Below are 21,220 nucleotides of genomic sequence, written 5' to 3'. Positions count from 1 at the left end.
TTGTGCCTCTGTGCCTGTGATACTGCGCATGATTCACAATATAGCTTCTGAATATAGTTCAAAACACTGAACACTCAACAATGTAAATTCTTTAAACATAGAAGCATGCAATTTTCAGAATTTTAATATTGTTAATATAGTATCTCCAGGTGCAAATGCACCTGGACTAATTTGGAGATGAAAATCCATCCCCTAATAGTCAGGAACCACTCCACTGTTAGTTATGATCTCTGAAGTGACATCCATTCATTATCCCAGTGCTATCTTTATCCTAGCGAGACAGAAAACACCACATCAGTCTCAGGGTGTAGGTAAAAGGTTTGCTTCTCTTCTCCAAGCCAAATAATCCCTAATCTTTTTTATTTTAAATCTTCCATTCATTACCAGAATGCCCTCGCTACTATTTCCATGTTGCTCTCTAACTGAAGAGTCAGAAATAAACAGATCCAGAACTAGAAGATCTAATAAAGACTGGGCTGGCAGGGCAGGAACTTAGGGAAGCGACAGGCTGCCCTGGTCGCATTACTACTTGTTTCTCTGGTGGTCCACCGCTGTCTAAAGATGGCAGTGTTTGTCTCATGCAAGAACAGTGCCAGCAAAGACTCAGAGGCAGTACGGAGAGTTGCCACCATGCATGCGGGAAGTTCCACAAGGCTGGGCTGTGTGGCACTGCTGTTCTCTACCCTCCTGGCTGGCAACTGACCGAACTTTATGTATGGGGTCTGAAGTCAGACAGTCCTCAGTTCAAACCACAGCTCTGTTACTTGTCAGCTGTGTGATCCCGGGCAAGTCTCTTTAGTTTCCTCAACCATACAATGAGAATAATAGCACCTACTTCACGTTCAGTGATGATCATGAAGAATCTGACATCGTCCTTCACACCTACTTGATATTCAACAAATGGTAGTTTAAAAACAAAGACCATTTCCCCCTCTTGAGCATTTGCTTGGTGTCTCTTTAACCTTGGCGAGTGGCCAGCCCAGGAAAGGCGTCCTTTCCAATGTTTGTGTGGGACATAGAGCTAGCCTGCGTCACTGCACCCACGCAACATGTAGGACTGTCCAAACTGGCTATTTGCCTTTTCCAAATCCATTCTTTCTTCTTCCTTAGTAACAGAATCCCCCATTTTAAAAATAGGCCTAAGGTTGCACAGAATAAGACTACCTATTATGTCGCAATTGTTCTGATCAACACAATGTGAGCAGAGATGTCAGATAGCAGCTTCCAGAAATTTCCCTAGAGGACAGCCAGTGCATGACCCTTGCCACCATCTTTCCTTGCCGTCACTCTGCTTCCTGGACGTGATGGACAGCCTTGCAGAGCCCAGCCTGGACCGTGAGGCCTCTGGACTGACCACCCATGCTTAGCCCAGCAGAGCCATGAGCCTGAGGGCCCATGAGGAGAGTGGCCCCGGACCCTCCCGGAATGCCTACTACAGACTTCTCTCATAGAAGAAATGTTCGAAAAACCCTCTACACTTTGGTAATCATTATTATTTCCTAGGTATTTTGTGAATCTAATCCTAACTAATACAAGTATCTCCAATCTACTCGTGGGGTTAAAGCGGGGGTTTAGTCAGGGGTGACTTTGTCCCCAGCAGACATCTGGCGATGTATGAGGACATTTTTGGAGTCACAGCTGTGGGTGTGCTCCTGGCATCCAGTGGGCAGAGGCAAGGGTGCTGTGAATATTCTACAATAAGTAGGAAGGTACCCACAAAAAAGAACTATCTAGCCCGAAATGTCAATTTTGCCAAGACTGAGAAACCTTGGCGTAAACACAGCTCAGGGAAGGCCCTTGTTTATTATGAGGACAGAGCAGGAGCGTGAGGTGTCCCGATTAGTCAATATTCTCGACAGTTACCATATAACTCAAACAGTGATAAACAGGTTTCAAATGATTAAAAATTGTATAGCATAACATCTAGCTAAGACTTCCGATTGGCAGCATATGGAACAATGTTCCATTTAAAAGAGATTCTCAATAAAGGTGCATGTTATAATAACCTGGGGAATATTTAAAAATAGTGATGCCCAGGTTCCACTCCAACCAGTTACACAAAAATTCTTCCATTCATGGAGGAGCAAGTATTTTTCATCAGCGCACTGTTTACAGACGCTGAGGAACTACCGCCCTGCCCAGCACACAGCTCCAGCTGCGTCTGGGCCGCGCCAGCACACGCCTTTACAAGCAGCTCTTCTCGGGGCAGAACCTTTCATTTTCCTTTTGCAGAGTTTACTTTGACTCCAGCTTTATCTTCAAAATAAAGTAACATGCAGTTCTTTCTCTGGAAATGCGGTCCGTTTCTAATTTCGGTAACGAAGGCACCTTCGCTCTGAACTTTGCCTTCCCTGACTGTGGCCACCATCTCCTTGTCCCACCGTCCCTCCGCCCACACCGATGGTGGCAGATCTGTTCAACCTGCCCTGCAATTTCCTTCATTAAGAGGACACTCAGAGGCACTGGCCGGCTGGCTAAGTGGTAGAGCATTGGCCTGGCGTGCAGGAGTCCCAGGTTCGATTCCCAGCCAGGGCACACAGGAGAAGCGCCCATCTGCTTCTCCACCCCTCCCCCTCTCCTTCCTCTCTGTCTCTCTCTTCCCCTCCCGCAGCCAAGGCTCCATTGGAGCAAAGTTGGCCCGGGTGCTGAGAATGGCTCCATGGCCTCTGCCTCAGGCGCTAGAATGGCTCTGGTTGCAGCAAAGCGATGCCCCAGATGGCATCATGCATCGCCCCCTGGTGAGCATGCCGGGTGGATCCCGGTCGGGTGCATGCAGGAGTCTGTCTGCCTCCCCGTTTCCAGCTTAGGAAAATACAATTAAAAAAAAAAAAGAGGACACTCAGATTTTTGGCTCCTGTCTCATTAAGAGAACGATCATTGCTCCTATTAGTAGACCCTGGAAAATTCAAAATAATACACCAGTCTAGCCATCACATCCTGGCTTCCACTTCTTGGGTGCAGGAAGAAAAAGGAAATAGCTAAGGAAAGTGAGATAGCCAACTGTAATTGTTTTAAAGCCTGGGTGACTGTAAGACACAGCCAGGGTAAGAACCACTCATTCAGCCTACTTGAAGGAAGCACTTGTAGCTCTGCAGTCCTACTGTGAAAGCATCTCCTGCAACAGAGAAACAGCACACTCTGCAGAACTTCGAACTCCACCTTCCAGGTTTGTTTGTCTCTGTTTCTAATGCATTCCAGCCTAGCAGAGTTCAATGACGCTTTTCTTTTAGAAAATATGCCTCTACCTCTCAAATATGTATAAAACAAGAGTGGACAGTGTCATCAACTGCTTAGTCTAAATAAGATGCATTCCCTGCCTTAGGCAGCCAATCATAAAATTTTATGAAGAGCGATTTGAAGACAATGACCTAGGACACTAATCAAGCCAGTCAGCGGCGTGCTCACACTTGAGCAGAAGAACAAGCGCACGGTGCAGGCCGGGACTGGAGCAAGCGGCCCCATCAGCGCCGGCGTGCTGGACCTCCGAGGCGGGCTCCAGACAGGACTCCAATGAAGAGCGAGGCTGCCTGTCAATAACTAGACACAGGCCCGGCCTGGAGTGGAGAGCAATTTTCCTATCAGATGAACAGTAAGGAGCTGAGTGACAAGATAATTTATGCACAACCACCTACTTTTTTGAGCAAAATGATCACTCTCTGCCACTGCAGGGCTGTGCCTGGGAGCGCTCTAGTTCAAGCTGTGCAAGAGGCAGAGAACCAAGGTCAGCCCTCCAGTCTGTTCCTAAGATGCAGTTAACAGGGACAGCAGCCCCACAGCTAAAAAATACACCTGCACCACAGCAAACAGAAATGCCTGCCAGTCCAGCATACGGCAAAGCCCCAGGAACTGTCTCATGGTCCCAGGTCCAGAAACTGCCGCAGTATAATGCCGTGTGTATAGATGTGTGCAGAAAGGACATCTGGGAGTGTGTATCTCATTGAGAAACACGTCCTTCACAGTATTTTTCTCCAGAGGCTCTCTGCCATGCCTGCAGAGGGAAATATATAAATCTTCGGGATTATCACGATCCCATAGCTGATGTTGGCCACTGCATACAACTCTTTCAAGAAGTTTACATTCCTTGTTTCGAAAGAACTTTGCAGCCCTTCTAAGAGGAAGTTATCGACATACTTCCCAAGATTTACGTGTGGCACTGACAGTTCATAAACAGATGGGAGTTCAGAAGAATACTGCCCTTTCAAAGTCTCCCTGTGTTCAGCCTGGACCTGGGGTGGCGCAGTGGATCAAGTGTCGGCCTGGAGCGCTGAGGTCGCCGGTTCAAAACCCTGGGCTTGCCGGGTCAAAGCACATATAATACAAGAAGCAACTGTGAGTTGAAGCTTCCTGCTCCTCCCCTTGTCTTACTCTCTCTCAAATCAATAAATAAAAATCTAAAAAAAGTCTCCTGTGTTGAGAGGGCCTGCTTTCCTAGGCCCGCTGTGTTCTACCCTTCAGCGCTGCCCTCAGTATGAGACCCAGGGGTGGTGATGTCAAAGGAAGATTTAAGTGTTCTTTGTTTCGTCAGGAATCAGAGGGAAAGGGGAACTGTAGGATCAGAATTTCTAGTGTAACCTTGGCCAGGCAGATTGAGGCGATCTGGACTGTTCCTACCAAGATTAAAGCAGGCTGTCCCATCGTCCTGGGCCAGCTGGTACCATGGCTTTGCTTTTCAAAGGGCAATTCCTGCTGCCCTGCTTCTCTGCCTGCTGGGTGATGACCTGCCCACACTGAGCTGCGTACAGCCTCTCTGGTCCTGAGCCTTCGCTTAGTATATGCTGAAGAAAAACCATTAATTCTTATGAAGACTCACTAAAAGAGCAGGAACTGTGCTTAGAAAACGACAGACGATGTAGAGTACCAATCACTGATTGTTCAAAATAACTACTTACAATTTTTTTTTAAGTATTTTGGCCACTTTTGGTAACTCACTTTAATGTTGACCCTAGTTCAGAGGCAAATGAGACATGTGTGAAATCCTCAAATCATCCAAAGATTCAATTTCAGCCACTGTTTTACTTTTCCATCAGTGATATACCAAAATCACCTATCAGAAGCAAAATGACCCGGCAGGGTTTCCCTTCGTCCTCAGGTGTTCCCACCTGGGAACTCAAAGGCACAGCAGCCTTCGAGAAAACCCGCCAGCCACACGACACTGTATCATCTACTGCAGGGGTCCCCAAACTTTTTACACAGGGGGCCAGTTCACTGTCCCTCAGACCGTTGGAGGGCCAGACTATAAAGAAAACTATGAACAAATCCCTATGCACACTGCACATATCTTATTTTAAAGTAAAAAAAACAGAACGGGAACAAATACAGTATTTTAAATAAAGAACAAGTAAATTTAAATCAACAAACTGACCAGTATTTCAATGGGAACTATGCTCCTCTCACTGATCACCAATGAAAGAGGTGCCCCTTCCGGAAGTGCGGTGGGGGCCGGATAAATGGCCTCAGGGGGCCGCATGCGGCCCGCAGGCCGTAGTTTGGGGACCCCTGATCTACTGGATGTGCACATACTTACTGCAAAAAAGGAAAATCTCACACACACACACAATGACCCCTAAAATACCTCCAGTACAATAAGTGAGATTGAACTTCCCTTTAAAAGAGATTCCTGGGGTATATTTCAAATGTGTTTTCTCAAAACAATTAATCCAGAATCCTTTATTCCCAAACCCGGGCCTCTGCATTTTTCCTAAGAAAAACAAAAATCAACACAATGCTCTGCAATGTGATTTTAAAAACACACAATCTCCTTCCAACGCTTCCCTGGGGTACAAGTCAGAGCGGTGAGGCACACTCCCAACAACAAAGCAGCTTTCAGTCTGTTATAACCCAATTATTTAAAGAAGATTATACTTGGAGAAAACTAATTCCACTGCTGAAGGAGAAGCTGGATAAATTTAATTATCACTGAAGCTAAGATTTATAGATTTCCCCGGCAAACACATTTTTCCCTACCTAACTCGGCAGAGGATGATAATTAGTTGCTATTACCAGGCGGTAATTGAAGACCAAATACCTTAGCTGCTTCAAGAACTCAACATCCGAGTTGCTGCTGATGAGCTTGATGAACTCTTCATAGGAAGGGGCATAGGTGTAGGCCCTCTTGTGGTGCTCGCTCATCTGTTCTCTGCGCTCCAGCTGGGCCAGCAGCATCTGGTTAATGTAGTCCGGGTTACTCAGCAAGGCCACCACCGGCTTCAGGACTGTGGGAAGCGGGGAAAGTGCAGCTGGACAGTTTTCACCAGACAGTTTTTATATGGTATCACTGAGCCGGTGTTTGGGCTCAATTCATTTTTAAACTACCCAGATGGGGATCGTACAAACACACATGCATGCCCACACACATGGCCGCCCATCCCATATCACTAACAAATCTATCCAAATTAAGTCCACTGATTTTTCTCTTTTGTTTTCTTTTATAAGACTCAGTATGTTTTGTCTGCCAAAAGATGAAAGTCAACATCCCCTAACTGCTGAGAGCATATCGCAGAGAGGAAGTTGCTAAAAAAAATCAATGACATTATTATAAATTCATTGTGTTGACTTTAGGTTCAAAAGTTCCCCTTCTCGCCCTGGCCGGTTGGCTCAGCGGTAGAGCGTCGGCCTAGCGTGCGGAGGACCCGGGTTCGATTCCCGGCCAGGGCACGCAGGAGAAGCGCCCATTTGCTTCTCCACCCCTCCGCCGTGCTTTCCTCTCTGTCTCTCTCTTCCCCTCCCATGGCCGGGGCTCCATTGGAGCAAAGATGGCCCGGGCGCTGGGCATGGCTCTGTGGCCTCTGCCCCAAGCGCTAGAGTGGCTCTGGTCGCAACATGGCGACGCCCAGGATGGGCAGAGCATCGCCCCCTGGTGGGCAGAGCGTCGCCCCTGGTGGGCGTGCCGGGTGGATCCCGGTCGGGCGCATGCGGGAGTCTGTCTGACTGTCTCTCCCTGTTTCCAGCTTCAGAAAAATGAAAAAAAAAAAAGAAAAAAAAAAAAGAAAAGTTCCCCTTCTCTCTGTGGTTGATTCTATCAGCTAATTGGCGCTACCTGCTAATTCCAAAAGAATAAACGAGATGTTCACTCAATGCATATCAAATGCCACATTATTTGTTTAAAATTCTGAGATAGGAAAAATTTCTCTTACGTCACATTTTCTTCCATTTTTCTCATGCTGACCAGGCATGTCCCTGGATATACTTTTGTCTTAGTAATCACATTGTGGTACAGTTACTTTCTTTCTTTATTCCAGTTCACAAAATTACATACAGGCATTATCAATGAATCTTGCAGCAAAGGTAGTTTAAGTAAATGCACAGTTGAGTGGAAGTATAGATACTCTTTTACTATCGCATGTATTATTGGCCTGGATAATTCAAAAGCTACCACAAATGGATGCTTCCCTATGAAGAGCATTAAGGACTGCCTATCCTATGTCAAAATACACAACACCTGGCAATGTTTATAAATATCTGTTTACAGATATGGCCAAATGATGCCCTGACATCTAACCATAAAATTTTGCAAATATATGAATTCTCCTAGGTCCTACAGTAAGCAAGGGCCATGTCGATGTCCTAAGAAGTGTTCCCAATCACATCAGTAAGCAGCACATTTGTTTGCACAATTATCATTGCATTAGTAATATTGATTACATATGGAAGTCTACCTTTCATTGTGAGAATCTCTGCAAGCATTATACGTAAGCTGAGAGACTGGACGTCCTTGGAGGGGAGGAGACAGAACACCAGAACCCGAGAACACGTCTGTAGGAATCTTACTTCTTCAACCGAGTTCCTCAAGCATGCATGCAACACAAAAGGCCTTGGCTGTTCTTCTTGTCTAAAAAGATAAATACACGAGAGAGAAAAAAGGAAGGAAAGAAAATTCTAGAAACAATTCGGTTGTATGCCATTAGGTAAAAAATATTTTAAATGGGCAACACACTGGTTTTAACAACTATGTGTCCACTCCTCAACAATATCAGTAGCCAGTAATCTGCTCAACTGTGTCTGGAAAAACGCAAGCGCATGCATGGTCTTTTGGGATTTCAACCCTTAAGTAGCATCACCATTATATATATAACTCCCAAATCAGCAGCAATCCAGAAAGGTATGAGTATTCTTTAATTAGCTTATTTCTAGGTCACCTAGCTTTCTTCACGAATGTGATCTACAGCTTTACTTTTCAAAGGAGAAACTCTAACAAAGCGTACACGGGGGACACGAGCCAGCAGTCCTGAGTGGGTGACCACGGGACTAAAAAGCTCTGGTATTTCTGAGGCAGTGGTGCATAACTTGATGCTACATAATTCGATGGCAAATGGCCTTCTGTAAGTACTACCTGTTCCCAAGTATTTTCCGACTAGTTTGCGAACCTGGTCACAGGTTCCCTGTCGGCACTGATGCCATCGCCACCCAAGGGCCATTAATTTGGAGATCTGAGCGAAGACAAGTGAACAATAGAACTCTCTATACCTCCTTTTCCTACTGTATCTTAACAGTAATTCAAGAAAAACTAGGAAGGTAATTTTTCCAGTATCTTCCAGATAAGAGGCAAAGTTCATGGGCTTTGCAGTAATTTGTGGCCAATCCAGGAAGAAGAAAAAACACTAAACAGGTGGGGAGGAAGTATTCTGGGCACCACACAAGAAAGAAAACAGATAAATGCATATCGGGGCCTTTATGACCAGTGTCTCTCAGAAGGAAACTGATTTCTTTTTGCACAAGAGACTACAGCCTATTCCCAGAATATGCACACTAAAAAGAGAGGTTTCCTCTTGGTCTTCTCCAACAAACCAGAGGAGCTCAACCCTCATGCGCAAAGCCAACAGCACGAACAGAGATTTTAAGAGCAAGCTTTTGCACATATACTAATACATATTAACTTTTTAATGGCATCGAAAATTATATTAAACTCTAGATATGCAGCCAGCTAAAGTTACTGTAAGAGTTAAAGGCAACTTCATTTCAAACACTTTAAAGAGTGATGCTTAGCATATATATCTGGTTAATATTATTGGAGGAAGTTGGCCAAAAAAAGCCCACTTTTACAAGACAGTGTTCTTTAAATAACATCAAAATCTCTCTCAAAGTGGGCTTCTCTGCCCCTTCTCTGTCCCACTGGAAGGCAGACAATGAAAGGAGCCAGATCCTCAGACTTCCACAGATTCCTCTCCCTCTCGTGCTAAGTTAGGGGCAAACCCTCGGAGTGAGCCAAAGGTCAGAGGTTGGTCACATAAGCTTGATCTCTAAAACAATGGGAAGGTGACTGCTTCCCTGGAAGCCTCTGCTAACTCCGAGCAGGATATTCCCATGATGCCCCAGCAAGTAGACATCAGGTACTGCTAAAGAAGCCGCGAAAGAATGACGAGTCAAACAGCTGCTTCCAGGTCAGGAGACGTGCACCCAGCTTCCCGGTGGATCGCAGCCCTGATCCTGGCAGCAGCCTTTCTAGGTCCGTATGAACCTGTTCACTGCAGTGCCCAGGCCTGACTGCTGGGTGCGCATTCCTTCAGGGAGGAAAAGGACTTCTTATAAATTTCATATGTACAGTATTACTTCATTTTCCCATCTATACCAAGAAGTATACATGATCATCACCATTTCATAGATGAGACTATTAAGGATCTGAGTGGTTAAGTGGATAGTCCAAATCACAGAGAAAACAAATGATACAAATAACTCTCAAGTTCATATGTTTTACAGCAGACTTTACAGCAGTGGTGTTCAACCATTTTACACTTGGGGACCAGTGAAATAGGAGAATTATTTCAGGGGCCGCTAAGGTACAAATCACCCTGAGCATAAGTGAATTTAACTAAGATTATTGGTCTATAATCTTCATACGACATCAGGGTGGTGAACTCTTTCACGGGGCCACACAAAATTTCTGGCCGACCGGTCCGTGGACCAGCGGTTGAAAAACACTGCTTCACACTACACCATAATCACAGATTGCATGGAGAAGAGGAGAAAAAAATTAGAGATAAAGAAGGAAAATATGTGAATAAAAACATTTTTTCTCCCTTAAACAGCATGCCCATGCTTGACTAGTAAACAAAACACGGAGATTGTAAAGAGACTACAAAATTAAAGATGCTATCAATTTAATAGCATAAAAAATAATCATTTTTATATTTTACTGAAATATGCTGCAACAAGACAGATGGGACAAAGCACGAGGAAGCAGCGGCCAGAATTAAATGTGATCTGGACTGGCTTCAAGTGGCAACAGAACGCTGGCCTGCAAATAACCACAGGCTGGCCGGAAAGCCGCCCACACAACTGCCCAGCAGTCAGCCAGAGGAGGTGCTGCTTTTATTAATGCAGTTTATTATTCCCTTGTCTGATGGTGGCCCATTCAGCTGGAGCCTCCCAGGCTGCCAATGGCTATCTGCACATTCATGGCGATTTCCAGGATGAGGACGCAGTTCGCCTGGGGCAGGCAAGGACGAATCTAGCCATCAAACCTAAGCATGCTGTCTACCCGTCTCCTGGCATGATGCATAGCAGACGAAGCACAATCAAGTCTTAGTTCTCCAGGGTTCACCTCCAGTGCACGCATGATCATCTACATGCAAAACAGCAGCGACCTACTGGTGCTCTCTCAAATACCCATCATCCCAGAGCGCAGTGACAGTCTTTTCTTTAATAGGGATCATCAACTAGAGTGTCTAGGCACAGCCCAGATAGCAGTAAAATAAATCCACCCTCGGCAGAAGGCAAGTCGAAACCCAAAGAAAAGGAGTTTCTGGAATGAAATCAATTCTCTGTTTCTATTTTTCTGACGCTTTAGCTATAATATCTTTATACTATTTATAAAAGCAGTAATTTCAGAAGCTGGTAAACGTCTCAATGGAAAATATATTCTTGTGCTAAAATTTGATAATCATAAAAACACTGTATTTCACTAGCCACTTGCTCTTCTCTCAAACCTAAATCCATCAGCCTTCTAACTGGAATAAAACACTGATTTAAAACACTGTCCTCTATTGGACCATAGAGTAAATACTTATCCTTAAAATGAGCTTCCACTGAATTCTAACAAATCTGTGACAGCACCTGCCAGCTAGAACAGTGGGACACTTTCTATAATGGACACCACAGCAAATCAGCAGAGGCGCCAAGGGGCTGCTGGCCCCTCAGAAGAAGAGGCTGACGCTTGTGCAACTCTGGGGAGGTCACCCACAAGTCCTAGTTCTCTCACTTCCCTTATGAGTTCACATACCCCCTTACTGGAAGTTTCTCTACAAACAGCAATTTTCAGAGGGTGGTCTGGAGACTCCTATGTGTCCCCAAGACCCTTTCAGGGGGCTGTCTCTGAGCTTGGAACTTACTCATAGCAATAGGAAAATGGCACCTGTTTGCATTCTCCATCTCCCAAGCACAGTGGAGCTTTGCAGAGGCTACAGATGTGCGATGACATGTCACTCTGATGGTTCATGAAAAGCATACTGTGTATTCTTGCACTTTAAAAGTTTCTTAGTTTTCATCTCTAATATGGTAAATATTGGTAGATACAATAAGTGATCAGCTGGTTAATGGCTCTCCAACGGAGGCGAGGGCAGCTCGGGTCTGTCGCATTAACCCATTTCACAGCGTAAATACCCCCACCATGGCCAATTACAAGCTAACAACCTGAGGTCACTGAACTCAGAGCGTAGGAGCGATGTGCACAGTCAGCTCCTGTAAACCAAGAGAAGCTGGCCCAGCACAGCACAAGATATACCCCATAAACAAAAGCTCTTTTAAGTTCTCAATAACTTTTAAGAAATAGAGACAAAAAATCTGAGACCCACTGCTCTATAATTTTTTTCAAACCATGGATTATGACCCAAAAGGAACCAAATAAAATAAACTCGGTGTCAAACACCATTAAAAAAAAAAAAAAAAAAAAAAAAAGAGAAGGCCCTGGCCGGTTGGCTCAGCAGTAGAGCATCGGCCTGGCGTGCAGGAGTCCCGGGTTCGATTCCCAGCCAGGGCACACATGAGAGGCGCCCATCTGCTTCTCCAACCCTCCCCCTCTCCTTCCTCTTTGTCTCTCTCTTCCCCTCCCACAGCCAAGGCTCCATTGGAGCAAAGATGGCCCCTACGCTGAGGATGGCTCTGTGGCCTCTGCCTCAGGCGCTAGAATGGCTCTGGATGCAACAGAGCAATGCCCCAGATGGGCAGAGCATCGCCCCCTGGTGGGCATGCCGGGTGGATCCCGGTTGGGCACATGCGGGAGTCTGTCTGACTGCCTCCCCGTTTCCAACTTTGGAAAAAAGAAAAAAAAAAGAAAGAAAAAAGAGAGAACAAAAAGTATCAATTATCACAAGCAATAAGAATATTGTTTTATAAAACTGGGTCACAATATAATATGAATTCCCTTTTCTTTTAATGTTTATTTTATTAATTGTAGAGAGAAAAGAAGGGAGAGAAAGAGACAGGAACATTGAGCTGCTCCTATATATGCCCCAACCGGGGATCGAACCAGCAACCTCTGTGTTTCTGGATGATGCTCTAACCCAGGGGTAGTCAACCTTTTTATATCTACTGCCCACTTTTGTATCTCTGTTAGTAGTAAAATTTTCTGACCGCCCACCGGTTCCACAGTAATGGTGATTTATAAAGTAGGGAAGTAACTTTACTTTATAAAATTTATAAAGCAGAGTTACAGCAAGTTAAAGCATATAATAATAACTACTTACCAAGTACTTTATGTTGGATTTTCGCTAAGTTTGGCAGAATAAATCTTTATAAAACAACTTACTATAGTTAAATCTCTCTTTTTATTTATACTTTGGTTGCTCTGCTACCGCCCACCATGAAAGCTGGAATGTCCACTAGTGGGCGGTAGGGACCAGGGTGACTACCACTGCTCTAACCAACCAAGCTATCTGGCCAGGGCTAAAATGAATTTCTTACTATGGGTCCCAGTTTTCTACAAGTTTGCAAAACAATGGGGGCAGAAAGCTAGAAAATAATAGCCTGTGTTGGCTCTGTGGGTTTTGGTCTCCCAAACCTGAGCCAGGTCGACTTTGGGAGAGACAATACCAGGAAGAGGCAACAGCTGAGAATGGATGGACACTATGGTACAAGCATGCTGAGCAACCAGGTCCAGGGGAACAGAGACTGCCTGCTGGTCAATTCACACAACAGCCCTTCCTAGAAAAAAGGTGAGTTACCACCTACCAACACTTACTCATCTGCTTACGTATTTTTCAAATACTTTATCTCTTCCCTAAACATAGAGGTAGAATATTGTCAGTGAAAATAGGCCAAGTAACTGTAGGGAGCCCATTTCTACTCCAACTGAGACCACATCCAAACAAGCAGAAGCCTAGACTATTCTGTATGTTCAAGTTAGAAGTGCATAATTCATCATTCTGTACTCACTCAAGAGTAAAACATACATTTAAGATTCTATCAGAAAAAGAAAGAAAGAATTTATTATCGGCACAGAAATGGCCTTGCTGAAGTCTTCCAAAGGCAGTCACCTAATGGGCACAAACCCTTCCAATGTAACAGTACAAAAGGCCAACAAGCCTAATATTAGCAATTTTCACATTGAAACATCTCTAATTATAGCCCACAAGCTCCAACAGTAAATTCCTTCTAAAAATCAGTTTTAAGGATTTGGTGATGCTCTTAACTCAAAGGGAGGGAGGGAGGGAGGGAGGGAGGGAGGGAGGGAGGGAGGGAGGGAGGGAGGGAGGGAGGAAACCACTTTTAACTTTTCTAAGAGTTGTAAACTCACTGATATTCTTCATAGTATGAAACACTATACTTCAATATTTTATTTCTAGGTATCCATAATACTATAATTAAGTTCATGATAGTGCCGACGCAGTAAAATTCACTTTACTGTTTATTTACAAAATTAAACAAGTCTTTAAAGTGGTTTTCTCTTAGAAAGTTTAATTATTCTCCTCCATACCTCTACATTTCAATTTAAGTGTCAGCAAGAAATAAAATAATCTAGAGTTTTGTCTTGACCAAGGCTTCTTATTTAATAAAAAAAATATGTATTTTCTTGTGAAAAGGGGGGGAGGGTTTCCCATATTATAACACGTACCTGGCATTCGCGGCTTTTAGGTCACAGAAGTGAGTGAGCAAGGTCCTTACGATGTCACTGCAGACGACTTTGACCACATCCACATGGCTCAGGCGGTGGTGCAGCTGTCTGGCAATTTCCCAGAAGTCTTCCAGGAGCAGGTGGTAAAGCTGCCCCTCATCCTTGCTGAGGTTCCCGTACCAGGAGAGAATGTAGTCTCTGTAACAGTAGTCAAACACTGCCAGGAACAAACACGGCGATGAGCAACACTCGGGGGAAAGGAGGCAACATGAAGACAGCACTGCTCCTGGAGACTGGCCAACTGCTATTCAGTGGTCAGTGCTCAAAAGAGAGTAGGAAACAGTACACGACATAATCTCCACTAAAACCTTTCAAAATGAAAGATTCTCATCAGTCTAGAAGTGTTGGGATGTGGTGACCGGTTGTCGTATGTCCTGGGTTTTCTCGGACAGCCCAGTTTTTTACTAGTCCATCTTGGTGCCAAGCGACCTAAAACAGAGCGTCTTCGACAGCGGCAGCACACTTACAGAGAGCGCCAGAGACCGACTTATTGCCTCAGCTCAAATTCACCTTTTTTTGCCACGCTTTGATATCGGAGGTCTACCCCGTACACATTTCTCCTTTGCCAATTGGCACATGTGACATTTTCTCAGTGTGTGGGGGGGCTGGGGGGACACTGGAGGAAGAAGGGGCTTCTCTTCCTGGGTTGTTTCCGACAGCAGCATGAGGGGCACTGGATGGTGCTCACCCCCAGCAAGTTCTAACAGCACCAAGGGCAGCTGCCCAGAGAAGTCCACTGGCACCCTGTGGGTGCACTCCCCCAGCCTGTGGCATCTCCCCGGACTGCTCCACACTGAGCCAGGCCCAGGCTGTGCGCTCTCCGGTGAGGCCTGGATCTCAGCTCTCTACGAAGAGGAACCCCTCTTCCAAACGGATCACTCCCAATAGCGCTGTGCCTCGGCCCCAGAGAGCCCTAGCAACAAAGCTCCTGTCCCCTGCTTATCCCATATTCTTCAGAGTTCTCTAGCCCACAGGAGTGAACCCAATGTTACAAGTTAATTAACAATTCTCCATATTAAACTTCTGTTCAATTACTATATAGTTTCCTACCCCTAATGAGACTCCACCTCATGCACGAAGAATCCCATATGTCAGATACCACACCAGGTTCAGCACCTGCAGCTGAGCACTGCCTTAAGAAGATTCCTAAGTGTCTATTTTCTTAAGTCTCGATCAATTCTATGCTTTGGAGTTAGAAAACCTTAGCTCCAGACCAGTGCTGTCCAGAAAAAATATGAGAGCCTCATTTGTAATCTTAAATTTCTAGTAGCCACCTTTTAAAAGGTGAAATTAAGGCTGACCAGTGGTGGCGCAATGGACAGAGCACCGACCTGAGATGCTGAGGATCCAGGTTCGAAACCCCAAGGTGGACGGCTTGAGCACAGGCTCACTAGCTTGAGCTCAACATGATCCCACGGTTGCTGGCCTGAAGCCCAAGGTTGCTGGCATGAGCAAGGGGTCACACTGGCTTGGCTAGAGCCCCCTGGTCAAGGCACGTATGAGAAACAATCAATGAACAACTAAAGTGCCACAACTACAAATTGTTGCTTCTCATCTCTATCCCTTTCTGTCTCTCTTTTCTCTCACACACAAAAAAATTAATTTTAATAATACTTTATCTAATATCTAAATTATTATAATTTCAGTATGTAATCAAGATTGTAAATTACTAATGACATATTTTGCTTTTATTCATGCAAAGTCTTCATAGGCTAGTGCATATTTTGTACTTTTAGCACACAACAATTTGGACAAGCCACATATCTGGTGCTCAACAGTCATGAATGTAGGGTGGTTTCCATGTTACTATGGGCAGCTTTAGTCCATACAGGAAAAAAAAAGTAAAGCCAATGATCTTTGCAAGAAATCAGTTCTTCTGAGAATTAAAAATATTACTGGGCTTGAGGGGTGATTGCTTTGAGGACTCCAGGGGAGCAAAACATTTAGCCACATAATCCTGTTCCCACTCAAGGACACATGGGCTATTTTTTAACCACTACTAACTTTGGTGGGTTTATTTCTTTCCTTTTCAAATACCATTTGACTTGGCTTAATTCTGATGTAACCATATATTGTTTTAGTAAAAGAACTTTATCTTCCTGCTTTGCTTTGCCTGTCTTTGTACCGATTTATCACCAGGAATCCTGTGAAGTAAAAGGTGACCTGGGGTCCCGACCTGTCGCACACCTGGCATACAAACGGCTAACCCATAATTCTCAAGTCTTTAGCCCAGGCTTTGGTGCTCAGTTTATGCACCTTGGCCACCACACACCAACTTTAAGTTGTGCTTTTGTTTTCTGTTTGTTTTTTAGTAGGAAGGGGAGGGTCTTGTTTCTTAGAAAATTGAGTAGCTAATGGAATCTCCAGCTCAGGCTTAGTAGTCACTCTGCGTGGAGAATCCACACACCTACAGGAGCCCACAGGTCAAAAGAAGCATTACTCTTCTTTTCATATCCTGTGATGGCTTTCTTCTCAGAACATCAACCATAAAAGTGCATCCAATGTTCTTCCATATTTCCAGGATTTCTCAGCTTTATAACAACTTACAAAATAGCATATTAAATCCCAAAGCTCAAAAGCATACACAGAGCATCAAAAATCAAGACTTTTAGATAAATTCTCAAAGTGAATCCATGGGCCTCAGTCATGCAGAGAATATCTTTTAATAGAACTGAGCCGTAGAGCTGAGAGCAACTACTTGCTAAGAACAAACACTAAGGGGCAGGCATCGAAAAGAAAAAATGAGTCTACCTCAATCTTTCCCTATTCATTAGATAAATATTTATAGAGGGCTTCCAGCAAGTAAGGTGGAATCAATATCCACTAAACACGAAGGAAAGGGCAAGACAAAGGAAAACCAACAAATGAATCATCTAAGCCCTTCAGCAACTTCCTGCTCACTTCCAGATATTAATTTGAACACATAACTTCTGTTTTCTAGATTCCACAAAAAGTAGCTACATAACATTCCTGACTGGACTAGTCCATTAAGAAAAAACCAGAAACTATTTCTGACCCAGATGTAACAAATTATTGAAAAATTATTTAAAATATTTAAGTGGAAAAAAAAAAAAAAAACATGAGACAAATTAAACCAAAACTGCCTTCCAAAAAAATTTGGACATTTAACAAAAAAATTAGAACCTAAAAATGTGTGTTGAGAAGGCTAAGAGGTTTTATAAGCACTTAGAAAATCTATAGTGATTATAATTTGCATTTCTAGACTATTTTAATTTCTATTTCTAAACTCTAGTACCAGTATATTTAATTGAAATTCTGAGTATTATCAGCTATTTTCAGCAGACTTGACTTGATAAAATTGAGGGACTTTTGGTATGCTTGCAAATTACAAATAGCAGGGATGCTTGTTAAGTCTATAGTAATTTGAGTTCACTTTATATGAAATGCTTAAGAGCATTTATTTTAAAATTTCCCCTGATGTTGGTTTAAACTAGAAACATTATTTCACCATTTTACTTGTATGTATCTATTTTGTTTCTTTTAGAATGTACAATGTAAAAATAGATTGATTTAAAGAACTGAGTAAACTTCAAGGCATAGATGTGTGTCACATGTTTGTGGGTGGATTTTTTGTTGACATTCCTAAAGCGTGCTTGTATTCTAGCTCAATTTAATTTAGGATTTGCCTTAAATCTTTACAGATTGAGAAGAAAGAAGTATTAGTCAAGAATGTGGAGCAAAATAATATAATTAGGCTTTCAAGAATGACTAAGGCTTCAATGGCATACTCAAGGAGGATGCTCAAAGTATATTATTACTGTGCTTTGTTAGCCAACTTCAAATGTAAAACTCTGTTTTAGTGGTTCAGATATAGTGTGAATGAACTACTGTCAGTCTGAGAAGTTAGAACAGCTACCCTCTTATACCAGATATCCTTAAAGCAATAACTGCACATGAATGGAGGTGAGGCTACAAGGAGACCAGTGGAAGGCTGAAACACCTGGAAGGCTGAAACATCTGTGTGGGAGACAGGCTGTAAACTGACAAAGTCCTTACAGCCTAGGGCTTAGTTTAAGACTAAGCTCTTCCCACACTCTTCTAATACTAAGATCTTCTCAAATACCCTTTTTAAGACAAGATCTTCCCCACACCCTTGACTGTTGCATGATGTGGGATGGTGCACTCTTATGAGGATTCCTGTTTATGCCTCAGATGTGTGACTTTGTATCAAAGACTTCCTTATTTGCATATGGCTTAAAGACTTGAATTCTCGGGGGCTTTGCTTTTGCTCTGGCTTGCCATCAGCTTGCAGAGGCCTCCCAATCCCATCCTTTTTTCTCCTTAAGTCCATTTCTTCATTCCGCACCATTCTCACTCAGGACTTGGACAATTACTAGCCACACTTGTTTGTGGCACATCTGGAAGACTGAAAGACCTGAGTAGAGACTACAGCTGCTATCCGCTGCAGGGAAACAGTATGGAGTTGGAATCATGCTAAATTAGAGGTATGACTGTGTGGTCTTCCACTGACTTGTAGAAGGACCACAAAATACATGAGTTAAACCTAAGTTCTAGGACTCAGGGATTCACCGTAAACTAAGGACAAAACCCAAATAGATCCACCCTAAAAAAATGTATAAAACCAAGTATCTTTAAGGTGATCAGCTGAAAATTAAACTACATACTGGAACAAAAAATAAGATCTTCAGAGGAAGATCACAGAATGTCTAGAAAGTAGCATACATATTTTTCTGCACACAGCTAATATTAACTAGAACTGAAAGAAACCAAAAAGGTAATACATCATTAAGAGAAAAAGCAATTAATAGAAACCAACCCCAAGAAGCCTGGATGTTAGATTTAGCATACAGGTACTTTAAAATAGCTATTATAAATATATTCAAGGAACTAAGGATAATGATGGTCATAAGAAGTGACAGGCCTGACCTGTGGTGGCGCAGTGGATAAAGCGTCGACCTGGAAATGCTGAGGTCGCCGGTTCGAAACCCTGGGCTTGCCTGGTCAAGGCACATATGGGAGTTGATGCTTCCAGCTCCTCCCCCCTTCTCTCTCTCTCTGTCTCTTCTCTCTCTGTCTCTCCCTCCCCTCTCTAAAATGAATAGATAAAAAATTAAAAAAAAAAAATCTTTAAAAAAAAAAAAAAAAAAAGAAGTGACAGATGGAGAAATATCAGCAAAAAAGCAAAAAATTCAAAAAAGAACCAAAGAAATTCTAGACACAAAAAGTGCAAATTTTGAAATGAAAAATTTGCTGGATGCACTTAATTAGCTACATGAAGCAAATTTTCTGTGATGACAAACATATTCTTTTTTTTATTTTATTTTATTTATTCATTTTCAGAGAGGAGATAGAGAGAGAGAGAGAGGAGAGAGAGACTGAGAGAGAGAAGGGGGGGAGGAGCTGGAAGCATCAATTCCCATATGTGCCTTGACCAGGCAAGCCCAGGGTTTTGAACCGGCGACCTCAGCATTTCCAGGTCGACGCTTTATCCACTGTGCCACCACAGGTCAGGCTTCTTTATTTTGATGAAGGTAGTGGTTACAAGAGTATATGCATTTATGAAAATTAATGAATTGTACACTTAAGATTTGTGCATTTCAAAGTATGTTAATTTCTACCTCAATCAAAGCAACTAAAATTAGGTTTGAGATTAAGAATTAAAGTTAAATTTTAAATCCAGTAAGTTTTATCAAAGTCATCATACCTTACTAATATACCAGAAATACTTTCAAAGTTTAATTACAGTTCCCTTAGTTCTAAAATCCTGTGAAACCACACAATTTCAAACTGTCCATTGTTTACAGTTATCATTTTCAAATTTTCATATGGTGATTTCTGTGAACTACACGTAAAACACCCTTGCCTAAGTATATTTATTTAGTTCTTTCTTAACTTCATAACTAATATCATGTATTCACCTGAAAAACTCACACCTTTTTTATACACATAACTGAAGCTGTCAGTGGTTTTGGAAATTTAATTAAAAAACATTTTCTAAATTTTAATTCTATCATTAAAAAAAATTTTCTAAACTTTAATTCTATCAAACTATACTATCATTTAAACTTTAGTATTTATAATTACACTTACTTACCCCCACTTGTAGACATGTAACACTATTATACCCTCCACAATCCCCCATTCACACTTTCTGCACAAATTTCATGTGTACGTCCTTCATTCTTTTGTAAGGTTGACTGCTATTCCTTAATTTGGTTAACTGGTTTGTCCAATAGTAAGCCTGAGTGTATTTATTACCAACACACCTTTTCTAGGATACATTTAGAAGAAGAAAATATTTCCTGATCCTTGCTTCACATGGTGGCTAGCCTCACTTGACCTAGAAATTCCTACTTAATAAAATGTTTCAATTCCGTCCATTCCACCAAAATGTGGATGTATTTCTTTAGTCATCAAATAAAAATTCGTTAGAAAAAAGTCCTAATGCTATACACTGATGAGAAGGATATACTTACTAGGTCATTTCCCCTTTAGAATATGGTGATTATGTAATCTCATCAGTCCTTACCTTCTTTCAGAGCTTTATCCATGTTATGGGAAATCACCACCCTTCTAGGCTGAACTGGCTCCTGTGAGTTCTGATACTCAGGACTCTGAAACGTGAGAAGAAGAGAAAAGATACAGATTATTGAAGGAATAAATTACATATAAAAATAAGACCATCTAAACAAGCAATAAGATGTTGCTTATCAGATTATAAAGTTATTTTGGAAAAGTAAATAAATGTTTATGGTTAGTTAAAATCTTTTGAAAGAAGAATTAAGGAAGGTTTTTTTTTCTCTTTCAGATATCAAAACAGTATGATGAAAATATAGAAATAAATCAACAGAATGGTAGAACGTACAAAAACATGCAAAATGTTTAGAAATGCATACCTCAAACTATTAGAAGTGGTTTTCTCTAGGCATAGGATTTTAACTTCTTACTCCATATATGTCTATGTAACAAGTTTTTAAAAATTAAAAAAGGGGGTGGCAGGGATTTGGGGAGAGAACATACAGAATGAAAATCCCACTATTGGGCTAGTAAGACTATATTGAAGAGGAAAACCTTTTAATTGATCACCTACCAAAAAAATCAAAAGCATGTATAATGTTTTTATTGGTTTAGGGG

The 21,220-nt window shown here is 42.5% G+C and overlaps 1 protein-coding gene across 1 annotated transcript in view; it reads right to left on the bottom strand.

Moving 5' to 3' along the window:
• The window catches only part of SNX25 (sorting nexin 25), a 103,748-nt gene that overhangs the window by 55,397 nt on the left and 27,131 nt on the right, over positions 1–21,220 (bottom strand). The window contains exons 2-5 of the mRNA XM_066380177.1: positions 20,616–20,700; positions 14,045–14,261; positions 7,656–7,828; positions 6,026–6,212 (exon numbers count right to left, since the gene is read on the bottom strand). Of these exons, the coding sequence (XP_066236274.1) occupies positions 6,026–6,212; positions 7,656–7,828; positions 14,045–14,261; positions 20,616–20,700 (662 nt within the window). The remainder of the gene's footprint in view (positions 1–6,025; positions 6,213–7,655; positions 7,829–14,044; positions 14,262–20,615; positions 20,701–21,220) is intronic.

Source organism: Saccopteryx leptura, chromosome 4, assembly GCF_036850995.1.
Source record: "Saccopteryx leptura isolate mSacLep1 chromosome 4, mSacLep1_pri_phased_curated, whole genome shotgun sequence".
NCBI lineage: Eukaryota > Metazoa > Chordata > Mammalia > Chiroptera > Emballonuridae > Saccopteryx > Saccopteryx leptura.
Note: the sequence above shows the minus strand (reverse complement) of the source record. Positions and strands in the feature narration are given on the sequence as shown.